Source organism: Myxocyprinus asiaticus, chromosome 3, assembly GCF_019703515.2.
Source record: "Myxocyprinus asiaticus isolate MX2 ecotype Aquarium Trade chromosome 3, UBuf_Myxa_2, whole genome shotgun sequence".
Taxonomy (NCBI): domain Eukaryota; kingdom Metazoa; phylum Chordata; class Actinopteri; order Cypriniformes; family Catostomidae; genus Myxocyprinus; species Myxocyprinus asiaticus.
The window spans coordinates 16,726,053-16,738,107 of NC_059346.1; the positions used below are offsets into that span (position 1 = coordinate 16,726,053).

Below are 12,055 nucleotides of genomic sequence, written 5' to 3' on the forward strand. Positions count from 1 at the left end.
TTTCATTTCATCACCCTTGTCATTGTTTAATAATAAAACAAAAGCTATGATATGCATTTGGAATAAATATTGTTAGTAACTTTACACTTTGAATACTAATAGTTATCTTAAATTGTAAAAATAATAATAATAATAATAATTTACTCAACTTAAAGTTAATTTTGTATTATTCTTACTAGTTTTAATTAACCCTAAAGTTGTCATTTATAAAAATGTTTAAATTATCCTAATTAAACAGTACTTGAAATCATAACTCAAATATACAGCTCTGGAAAAATTTAAGAGACCACTGCAAAATTATCAGTTTCTCTGGATTTACTATTTATTGGTATGTGTTTGAGTAAAATTAACATTTTTGTTTTATTCTATAAAGTACTGACAACATTTCTCCCAGTGATGATCTGGGGGTGCTTCAGGAAGGCTGGAATCAGGCAGATTCATCTTTGTGAAGGACGCATGAATCAAGCCACGTACAAGGTTATCCTGGAAGAAAACTTGCTTCCTTCTGCTCTGACAATGTTACCCAACTCTGAGTATTGGTTTTTCCAGCAGGACAATGCTCAATGCCACACAGCCAGGTCAATCAAGGTGTGGATGGAGGACCACCGGATCAAAACCCTGTCATGGCCAGCCCAATCTCCAGACCTGAACCTCACTGAAAACCTCTGGAATGTGATCAAGAGGAAGCTGAATGGTCACAAGCCATCAAACAAAGCCGAGCTGCTTGAATTTTTGCGCCAGGAGTGGCATAAAGTCACTCAACAGCAATGTGACTGGTGGAGATCATGCCAAGACGCATGAAAGCTGTGACTGAAAATCAGGGGTATTCCACCAAATATTGATTTCTGAACACTTCCTAAGTTAAAACATTAGTTTTGTGTTGTTTATAAATGAATATGGACTTGTTTTCTTTGCATTATTCGAGGTCTAAAAACACTGCTTTTTTAAAAAAAAAAAAATTACCAGTTGTCATTTTCTGCAAATAAATTCTCTAAATGACAATATTTTTATTTGGAATTTGGGAGAAATATTGTCAGTACTTTAAAGAATAAAACAAAAATGTTTATTTTACTCAAACACATACCTATAAATAGTAAATCCAGAGAAACTGATAATTTTGCAGTGGTCTCTTAATTTTTTCCAGAGCTGTATACGTTCTTTAGACTTTGGCTTCGAGTACTAACTCAAAATGATCAAGTACAAAATTGTGACTGTGTGGAATACCCATAAGACGTGCAATAACTCAATTTAAATAATTAAATGAAAACAATGACACTTCAATCACAGATGAGTTAAGTTTACTTGCAACTAGTTAACGTTACTTAAAATTAAGTTAAGTTTACTTGAGCCAAATTAGCATATTTACCTAAAAAAAGCAAGCAAACCGATTGACTTAAAAACTCTAAGGAAGGTCAACTAATTCGATTTTACATTGTATGCTGGTGAGCTGGTGAACACCTGAAAAGTGACTAAGTATCTTTGATGGCACAAGTTTGATGAAGGCGGCACACCATCACTGAAGTTTTCAGTACTAATTTCGTTTCCCCGTAGAGATAGTGAGTCAGCGATTTCTGCACTTTAGTGGGATGCATCCAAACCATTCTGCTCCAACGCACAACAAAGCCCCAGATCTGCAAATATGTGCTTCAAGCGTAAACACACGAAACATCAAAGACTGATTAGTTCAGCAACATGAGTTCAAGTGGCTGATTCACTTTTAATTCAGCTGATTCATGTTTTAGCTGATGGCAATAATTCCATAATCATCTTGAACGAGAGGAACTAGTCCAGGTACGGATAAACGAAACAGAAGTGGTTCATTAAATTCTAATGAGCTTTGACTCACTACAGTCCAACATCTCTAACTGCACACGTGATGGAATGTGTAATCAGTTTAAAATAAACCATTAGTAAACAATTAATAAACCATTGCCTTAATAGCCAGTAAGTGTAGTATACAGGTCACTAGATCTTCTGTGGCTTCTCTAAAAATGGCCAAACACATAGTCACGCATAACTGTAGGATGGTGCATAGGAAATGAAGGATGTGAGAGGCACAGCGAGTACTCAGGATGGGTAGACATGGTGTCCCCCTGTCGTCAGGCACCTGTGATCATCAGAGCATCTCAAGCGGTCATGCCGAGGTCCGCTCAGTGTGATCAGCTCAGCTCAGCTCAAAGGTGGATGCGTTCACGGACACACCTCACCCAAACAAAATTCGCGAGCCTCCTTTCACGTGCTCATTGGCCACTCGCGCAATTTGTCAGCTGCACAAGTTCGCAAGAGCGTTGGCGCGAGCCCCACCGTTAACGCACCTATGAAATGTACACGACATGTAAGTTGGGCCTCCATCACATCCCTTCTCAGCTTTTACGTTTTTATTCTATCAAACGCTTGACAGAGGCCAGTGACGCGTCATCAACGGCCTAACGTGGAGGTCTCGTCCACGGATTACACGCTCGTGTTTGACATATCAGATAAACTGCGCACCACCGATCATGAATGTATGTAAAATATATGAAGCGGACGCACGCGCGCGCGCTCCGGTACTTCACTACACAATGCCGGTGTGCGCCGGTCGTTCATAATCAATGGATGAGAAAACCGCGCATTTACCACGAAGCGACGGAGGCGAGCGGGCCCGCAGAAAACAACAAATGTAACGCACTCGTACACGCTCGCGCCTACATAACACTTAAATTAAAGGTGAACTGTTTCTTATAAAGCGCATTTAAGTCTAACTAACGGACGCCGTGACACATTTAGGAGAGCAAAATATATACCAACGTCACTGACATGCCCGAGGCGGCGCTGAGATGCAGGGTATCCCCCTCTGTCGCGCGCTCGCTCCTTCTCTCTCGTTTCCATAGCACTGGAACGGTGGTGAGTCGCTCCGCGCGGGCGTACGGATAGCAATGCGAGGGGGAGCAACCATTTAACGCGCAGCCGTTCGTGCAATGCAAACTGGTAGCCTAAATAAAAAGAAAATACTTAATGTGCCGAGATGTCACTATTGCGCTTTAGCGTTAAACGCGACCCCTTTTCAGCTCGAGCATGTCTACCATTGCAACAAAAAACAAAACAAAAAAAACCAACAAAAAAAAACTTAACACCCCCCCCCCCTTTTTTTTTCTGACCACTAGCAGAGATCGTCGGTAAGCCTGAAGAATGGCGCTCACGGGAGAATCAGCCTCATCCTCACCTTCATCATCCTCAGGGTCAGTCCCGGTCTTGGATCCGTGTCCTTTCCGCAGGTTCGAGCCCCCGACGCCAGCTGCGCCCCTGGATCCGCGGTGAACAACGCGCGGTGTATGAAAGAGAAACGCACGTCCGGTTCGGCACTGTTCTGTTCTCACTGCGAGGTGGGAGTCTGCGTCTCTCTCTCTGTCTCTCTCTCTCTCTCTCTATGAATTGAACTGAAGCCTGGGCGGCGCTTACTGCACACTGCACACACATACACAAACGGAGGAGCAACCATCAGTCAAAAGAAGGGGTACTTCACTGCTATAGAGGTGGCTACCAACATTACATAATCATAATCAAAAAAAAAAAAAAAAAAAACGGTGGTTGCAAATGAATGATGAACTATTTGCTCTTGGCGACTCACATCATCATCTTAGTGCTGGAAAGAAAATGTCCAATAAGCAAAAACAGAAAAAAAACCTGTGCACAATTGCATACTGTTTTACACCATTCAGAGGCAAGCAGGCAACACAAACGATATGTTTAACCCAAACTGACAAAATATTGCTCCTTGAATGTGTTCAAGGATACATGCTTAACATAGAGAAACCAATAACAAAAGTGTTCCACCTCAATCTTCCAATCAAAAACCATCACACGCAAAACAGCCCTTACTATCATACAAAAAAATAAACACTTTAATGGAATAGAGCAACAGTGTATTGTCCCTGGCTCAAGCAAAACATATTCAAACTGCAGGTGTTCTGTGAATCTGTATTTCTAAGCACCACTAGTCAAATGGTTCAGGATCAGAAAATCAAAATCCTTTTTGATCCTATGAATTATGCAGAATACAGACCAAATTTAGTCTTTTCTTTCTTTCTGTATAGGCTACCTGTCTCTGGTTTTCTTCATATAATTTCATTTTAAAGGGACATCATAAATTTTTAACCACATTATTATAATTTAAACATCCTGTGCAAGCTAATGCAATATGATACTGAAAACATTGATCTCATGGGTGAAATGTGCGATACCATATTTCCTTCTGCCATCAGATGCCTTTGAAATCACACAAACAGAAGTTGGGTAAATTACTCAAAATAAGTAATCCACTACAAATTACTCATTACTTCGCTAAAATTGTAAGTAGATTATTTTGCTGATTGTTTCATATTACTATTTACTTTAAAGTAATTTTCTAAAACACTTTTTACAGAAAAGTTTTTGTTTTCCGCTCAAATCTTTTCACATTCTGAAAGTGAAAGTGGAGATTTATGGTAAAAAAGGACTTAAATAATGACCTGTTTCTCAGCCAAAGTTATCATATCACTTCAGAAGACATGGATTAAACCACTGGAGTCGTAGGGAATACTTTTATGCTGCCTTTATGTGCTTTTTGGAGCTTCGTTTTTGGGGGAACAATCCCATTCAAGTATATTTAAGCTCTGAGAGAATTTTTATTTTTGGGTGAACTATACCTTTATCATTGTTAATTGTTATCGAAATTAATTAATAAAAATGATATGATCAAAGCTGGCTACATGTTTGGTGATAAAATGATGTTCTGTACATTCAGAACAGTAGAAAAAAATTGTGTAAACGTCATTTGCTGGAGAATTTGTCAGTAAAGCCAAAATGTCTGTTTATAAAGAGTTTTTAAACTGATTCAGAAACAAATGAACCCTGCAATAGAGCACTAATCACACAGTACTGTACTGAAAGGGAGAAAAAGAGAGAAAGAGTGTGCAGAGTTGCTGTGCTGTGTGTTTTTGGAGGCTGAATCTTTCTGGTTGACTTCCACATATCTATAATTTTATTCTATTATGCAATAAAGCAGGAGAGATGATGTAACGAGCGTTCTGGGACGTCACGGATGCCCCCCCTCCACAAACTCCCTCTGTGTGTTCTGAGGTTTTCTGTATGCAAGGAGTGTATTCATAGCTTAAAACTAAGGCAGGACAGAATGTTTGTGAGAGCAGGACTGTCACTAATGGACTGTTTGGGGGCATATATGTATGTATGTGTGTGTGTGTGTGTGTGTGTGAGAGAGAGAGAGAATAAGGTGTGTTCAAGTATGAAAGCTTTTTGAGACAATGTGCCCTCTCTTCTGCTCATGCAGTTTTAACCTTTAGGCATCTAACACACACCCACACACACATAATGATTTTTATACTGTACGAACTATAGATTCTATCCCCTAACCCTACTCCTAAGCCTCACAAAAAACTTTCTGCATTTTTACATTAAAAAAACAAACATTGTTTAATATGTTTTTTTAAATTATTTGAATTATGGGGACACTAGAATTGTCCTCATAAACCACATTTATAGCATAATACCCTTGTATGTCAGCGTAAACCGCCCACACACACCCACGCACACACACAAGGGCGTAGATTTGGCTTGAACATGGGGGGGGGGCGGTCACAGTATGAAGAATTTACATGTTTCCATTGATCATGGTATAAATATGGGGGGGGGGGGGGTTGTACTTACTTGTTTTTATTATGGGGGGGGGCTTACCTCCCCACATCCCCCCCTGGAATCTACACCCCTGCACACACACACACACACACACACACACACACACACACACTGTCCTCATCTAAGCTTTCCTGAGATCTCAGTGGAGTATTTAGATTAGCAACAGCAAAATAGGGTATTCCGTGGCATATGTGTTTTGGGGAGCAAGCATAAATTCATAAATAAAACATGATGCTATATTTGCTCTTATTGTGTGGAATACATAAGTGAAATTCTGTCCTATATCAATAGATAAAAGAAGGTTTTGAAGTTTTGAGCTCCAGGCTCATGACGTTTGCGCAGGTCTGGACTTCAGCATCAGGATAATTAAAAGAGTGATTTTTACTCCTGAAATATAGTGCAGATGCAGAACAGTACATATCCCAGAATAGAACATTGGTTCTACTTAATAGCAGGATAGTGCATAGGTTAAAAAAGTACTGTGGCAGTACAATGGTGCAGTGATGCTATCAGAAGGTACATTTACATTTATTCATTTAGCAGATGCTTTTAAGCATCTGTAAAAATGAATAAATGTAAATACCATGGTACTTTGATACGTTGCAAATGAATATTCATGTGCCAAGGTATTTATATGATATAATCCAAGGTTCATCAAAGAATACCTTAATATTACCATAATAATACATGCACAAAAAACATGGTCTGAATACAGTACCATGTCAAAAAATTTGTTAGGGATAGCTATTTTCCTATAAGCCTTTTTCTCTTTGTTCTTATCTGTTTCTGTCTTCCAGGATGAAGGCAAAAAGGAAGACCACTAAGGTAGACAATTGCAATAATAGCAACAGTACAAGATTGGCCATACAAATTCACCAATACCCACGTGTGTGCATGCCATCTGGGATGAGTGCCAAGGTTGTCATGGGAGAAAGAGAAAAAGACTGAAGAAAGCTTACATAATAACACTCTCTCCTGAGTAAAGAGACATATCACAGAGCTATGCCCACCTTGCCAGTGAAGGAATCATTTCATCATGCACACGCAACCATAGAAATAGGTCACATTTAAATTTGGCCACTGTACAGTTCTGATCATAAGCCAAAACTAGTGGATCTCAAGCAACAGACCTTTAATATGACCTTACAATGTTCACTTTGTGTTGTATGAGCATTCAGTGAACAAGACACTTATAATGTCAACATGACAGTCAATCCCCTTAGCAAAGAGTCGAGGGGTAAACAATGAATGTTTCAAAGCAGGCAATAAATAAACTCTGAATAATGTGGCTTTACACTCTGTAATGAAATATTGCCGTTGCTTAGCAACCCTGTGTATACATCCTGCAGTGATGCAATGGAATGCTGAATGCTGATTGGTTGAGGTCCGGATGGGGGAAGTAAACAGAGGAGAAGGATCCAGGCTGGAAGAGCTTGACAGACTCATTTATAGTCAATAGGCTTCAATGTCTGTGTGAAGTTAAACTTTGACAAGAAAATGGGCCTTTATTTAAAAGCGGGCTTTTTCAGTTTTTACTTTCTGTAATTCATCTTATGTATCAGTGTAATGGTAGCCAGCTGGTAGGTAGCTGTGCAATGTGTAAACCTCACTCCCCTGGCCTCAAGTGGCGCACTAGCGACTGACCCTAGAGGCTATAGCCTTTAGCCTCCTCGTTAGCGCGCCTGCCTCCCATGCCGGAGACGCCGGTACAAGCGGGTCAAGCAGGACCAGTTACAGTGGTGCCATGACCCGGATGGGAGTGAGGTTAAGGGGGGTGAGAGTAACGGTAGCCAGCTGGTAGGTAGCTGTGCAGTGTGTAAACCTCACTTCCCTGGCCTCAAGAGGCACACTAGCGACTAGAGGCTGTAGCCTTTAGCCTCCTCGTTAGCACGCCCGCCTCCGATGCCGGTTAAAATCCCGCTGAGTGTGGGTTGAGTATGACTGGTTACATCAGCACAGACTCACCTGGATGACTTAAGTTTTGTATGTTCTTAATCATGTTTTCAGTGGTAGTACAGACACATTAGCCTGTTAAAGGAAAGGACCCTTTTCACAGATCTGTTATGACGCGTTTCCGCCTTCTTTAACGACGTAAATGTAGCAAAAAAAATTTATATTTCCAATTTTTTAAATATTTAGTGTAAATTTATAACATTCTACTTTTTATTATATTACCCTGGAATAAGTACAAAAAAAAAAATAAAAAATCAGTTACCATTGCTGCGATGAGGCTTCTAAAGTCTGGTTTATGCTTTGGAAGAAGCCAAACTTATTTCTCCTGGACAAACTAAAGCACCCTAGGCGAACGAAGCCGCCGTTTATATTACGCTCGGCGTCGTTTTAAAATGAGTTTGTTTAGGGTGATGTCACTGTCATGGTGTTTAACGTACTGTTCCAGCCACAAGTAAAGCCAATAATAATAGCGCTGTGCCGCTTCTATGCTTTATTAAACTTAACGGCCCCTTTCACTTTTAAAAACTCAAATATCTCTCCACTCATTTGTCGTGGCCGTGCTGTCTTTGTAGAGTTTGTGTTGCAAATCATGTAAAAAAGTATACTTCCACACAATCTCTGAGAGACGGGCTTCAAAGTTATCCATTTTAACAGTAATCTAGGTAACAATTCCTCAGCTGGTACACGTGATTGTAAATAAAAAGCGCCACGTACAAACCACACCCATGAATAGTTTTAACCAGTCATCGGCACTCTTCGACCAACCAAGTTCTCTTAGGTCAAGAATTTCAGAGATGTGCACGAACAGGAGAAATCTCACCAAACAAACACCTTAGTAGAACAAAAACGTCACTGCATTTCGTCATCATTTGTAGGCAAATTAAGCGAAGCCTGTTCGCCCAGTAAGTATAAATTAGCCTTAACAGATGCTGAGGGAGTGGCAGAAAATTTGGCCTGTTTCTCTCTTCTTACTGCTGTTATCCAGCACTGTATATTTTTATCTTCTTTTGCAAAGCTGTGAAAGCATAATCGTTGATTTTGATCTTTTGCTGTTGGAGCAAACGGGCAAGCAAAAATTAAATTAGCTGTGGTCCCCCATTCACCGCAATTCAAGTTTAGCAAACTTTGCCGACTTCCGCTTCGAGGCTCGCGGACGTGTGAAAAGGGTCCATTGTCATAACTAAAAGAACAATTTAATGAATATTCCAATTTTGCAGCAGAGATTTATAATAAAAGTGTCCCATAGTGGAGTGGCGGAATAGCACAGGACAGAAGGGAGCTCTTTGACATACGTCTCGAGAAGAGGGTGCCTTTGTTTGACGTTTTTCAAAGAGCCACCTTAAGAGTTTGTTATTACGGTATTACGATGTCCTAGAAGTTTTAAAATATAAATACAAAGCTCATTTAAATGTACTAGAGTCTCAGTTCTTTTAGTGATTGATGAGGCAAAAGACACATGGGAATTTTACACTCTGTAACTAATCTGTCAACACATTTAAAGGAATATTCCAGGTTCAATACAAGTTAAGTTCAATCAACAGCATTTGTGGCATAATGTTGATTTACCACAAAAGATAATTTCGACCAAAAACCGAGGTTACAGTGAGGCACTTACAATGGAAGTGAATGTGGCCAATTTTTGGATGTTTTAAAGGCAGAAATGTGAAGCTTATTATTTTATAATTTGTACTTACATTAATTCTTCAGTTAAAAATCATATTATTTGGGCTTTATTGTTTAAATCGTAATTTTTACAGTTTTAGGGTAAGTAAAATTGGCTATAACTTTACACAGAAAAGGCAAGCGATTTTATCACACTTAAATCATGTAAACACATCTTGTGGCTATACTTTTGTATTTTTAATGGATTGGCCCCATTCACTTCCATTGTAAGTGCCTCACTGTATCCCACATTTTTGCTTTTTTTAAAGAAAAGTAGGGACGAGTCAAAATATAATTTTTTTCTGGTAATCAATATTATGCCACAAATGCTGTTGACTGAGCTGAACTTCTATAGACCTTTCTCACAGACTGTGATGACGCGTTTCCGCCTTATTTAGCAGCGTAAACCTAGCAAACTTTTATTATATGATCATTTTTTAAAATATAATATAAATATACGTTTATAACATTATTCGTGTTAAATTACCCTGGAATTAGTTTTAAAAAATGAATTACCACAGTGAGGGGTTTCTATTACAGCTGCTGAGAGAGTGACAGTAAATTTGGCATCTTCTCCCATCTGACTGTCTTAATCCACTGCTCTCTATTTTTTTCCTCTGCTGGAAAGTCATTCAAATGTAATAGTGGACTTTTTCTTTTGCTCTTGGAGCACATGAGTAAGTGAAAATAATATTTACTGTCATCTCCCATTCACCGCTGTCAAAGTTTATGCAATCATTTACTCCCGTGTTCCAAAACCTGGAGTGTGAAAAAGGTCTATTGAACCCGAAATATTCCTTTAACAAGGCCTACAGATGGATACATTTATGATGAGATAAACTATAATACACATATAGAGTGAATAAGTCCTCCTTCTATTTGTTAGTCTAAACAAGTTACTATAATTTCTAAAATAATATATCTAAATTAGGATTATGATTTTAGTATATTTTCTTTATGTTAGTGGGCAGACCAAGATTTGATGTATAGTTGTTAGATAATCTATCCAACAGAGGGAGCCAAAACTGAGGTGTTGTTTACAGAGCTACATACCGTGCTATAAGTGCTTTCTGATTCATTTATTTATGAAGGATGGAGATAGTGACAAGCATAGAGAAAAAGAGGGGGGAGTAGCGGCCTAAATACAATCTGACACATCAATTGTTGTCAGTCACGAATTGCCCGTATTTAATCAGTTCTACACTGCTCCTAACGGTAATAAGACGTGCAGCGGCGACAGCTTGAGACAGTTTCCATGACGACTGGAGCCTACTTGACTTTAGAGCGGAGACCACCTGTCAATCAAACAGAGTATCAGCACTGCAAATCAGGCAATGCCATATAGCTCGGAGAAATATATGAGCAGTGTTGGGTGTAATCCAATTACAAAGTAATTAGTAACTGTAATCGAATTATTTTTTAGTTAAAAAAAAGTGTAATACATTACATTTTAAATTCTTGTAATCAGATTACAGTTATTGGCTTTCAATTAATTTAATTATGTTTAAGTACATTATTGGGTTATGCTTATTTCTAATATATTATTCATGTAGAATACATTAATTATGGCCCTGTAACGAGTCATTGTGAAGGAGAAATGTGAGGTGCTGAGTGTATGACTTGTGTGTAACAATGAACAAGGAAGCAAATAACATTACTCATCTCCTAACAAGGCCAGATGTCAAAGTCTGGGTAGATTAGATGGTAAGCAAACAATCAGTTCTTGTAGCCAACGTGTTGAATGCTGGAGAAATGAGCAGGAGTAAAGACCTGAGTGACTTTGACAAGGGCCAAATTGTTGTGGCCAGACTACTGGGTCAGAGCATCTCTGTGGGGTGCTTCCGGTCAACAGTGGTGAGCCATTCATATGGACGTTAATTTGACGTACCACCTACCTAAACATCGTTGCAGGCCAGGTACACCCCTTCATGGCAGTGGTATTCCCTGATGCAGTGGCCTCTTTCAGCAGAATAATGCGCCCTGCCACACTGCACACATTGTTCGGGAATGGTTTGAGGAACATAATGAAAAGTTCAAGGTGTTGCCCTGGCCTGCAAATTCCCCATATATCGATTTGAATGAGTATCTGTGGGATGTGCTGGACTAACAAGTCTGATCCATGGCGGCTCCACCTCGCAATTTACAGGACTTGAAGGATCTGCTGCTAATGTCTTGGTGCCAGATATAACAGGACACCTTCAGGAGTCTTATAGAGTCCATGCCTCGGAGGGTCTGCGCTGTTTTGGCAGCACACGGAGGACCAACAGCATATTAGGCAGGTGGTCATAAAGTTTTGACTCATCAGTGTAGACATTATTATGAATTTGTTGAGCGAAAAAGTGTTTTAGAAAGTAACTTAAGAGTAAAGTAATTAGTAATGTGATTACTTTTCAAAGAAGTAATTTGTAAATTAATCTGATTACAATTTTAAAGAAATAATTAGTCATTTGTAGTGGATTATTATTTTTAAGTAACTTAACCAACACTGTATACGAGTAAAACACTTTCTATAAAATTCAGAAAATGCATTAATTCTATCACTCCTCTTGATACCACATCTGAAAAAGAAGCGCAGATGAATCTCCCTTGGCCTGTTCCTGTTTCTCTACATAAACAGAAACAGACTGCATTAAATATGAAGTATGTAATTTCTGTGACACTAGCACCACCGAACGGAATTGCAAAAATAAACAATGTTTTTCAAAACAGCTTTCTGAATACGTCCCTCATCTTCTGTTGTACAGTCAGATCTTGACCCCAACTCACGCCA

General features: G+C 39.2%; 1 protein-coding gene across 2 annotated transcripts in view; it reads right to left on the bottom strand.

Moving 5' to 3' along the window:
• LOC127419758 (rho guanine nucleotide exchange factor 9-like) overlaps positions 1-3,363 on the bottom strand; it is a 54,638-nt gene extending 51,275 nt beyond the window's left edge. For both annotated transcript variants that reach the window (XM_051661472.1, XM_051661465.1), the window contains exon 1: positions 3,203-3,363. In XM_051661472.1, coding sequence (XP_051517432.1) covers positions 3,203-3,211 — 9 coding nt within the window. In that variant the 5' untranslated portion in view covers positions 3,212-3,363. The remainder of the gene's footprint in view (positions 1-3,202) is intronic.
• Between the last annotated feature and the right edge of the window lie 8,692 nt (positions 3,364-12,055).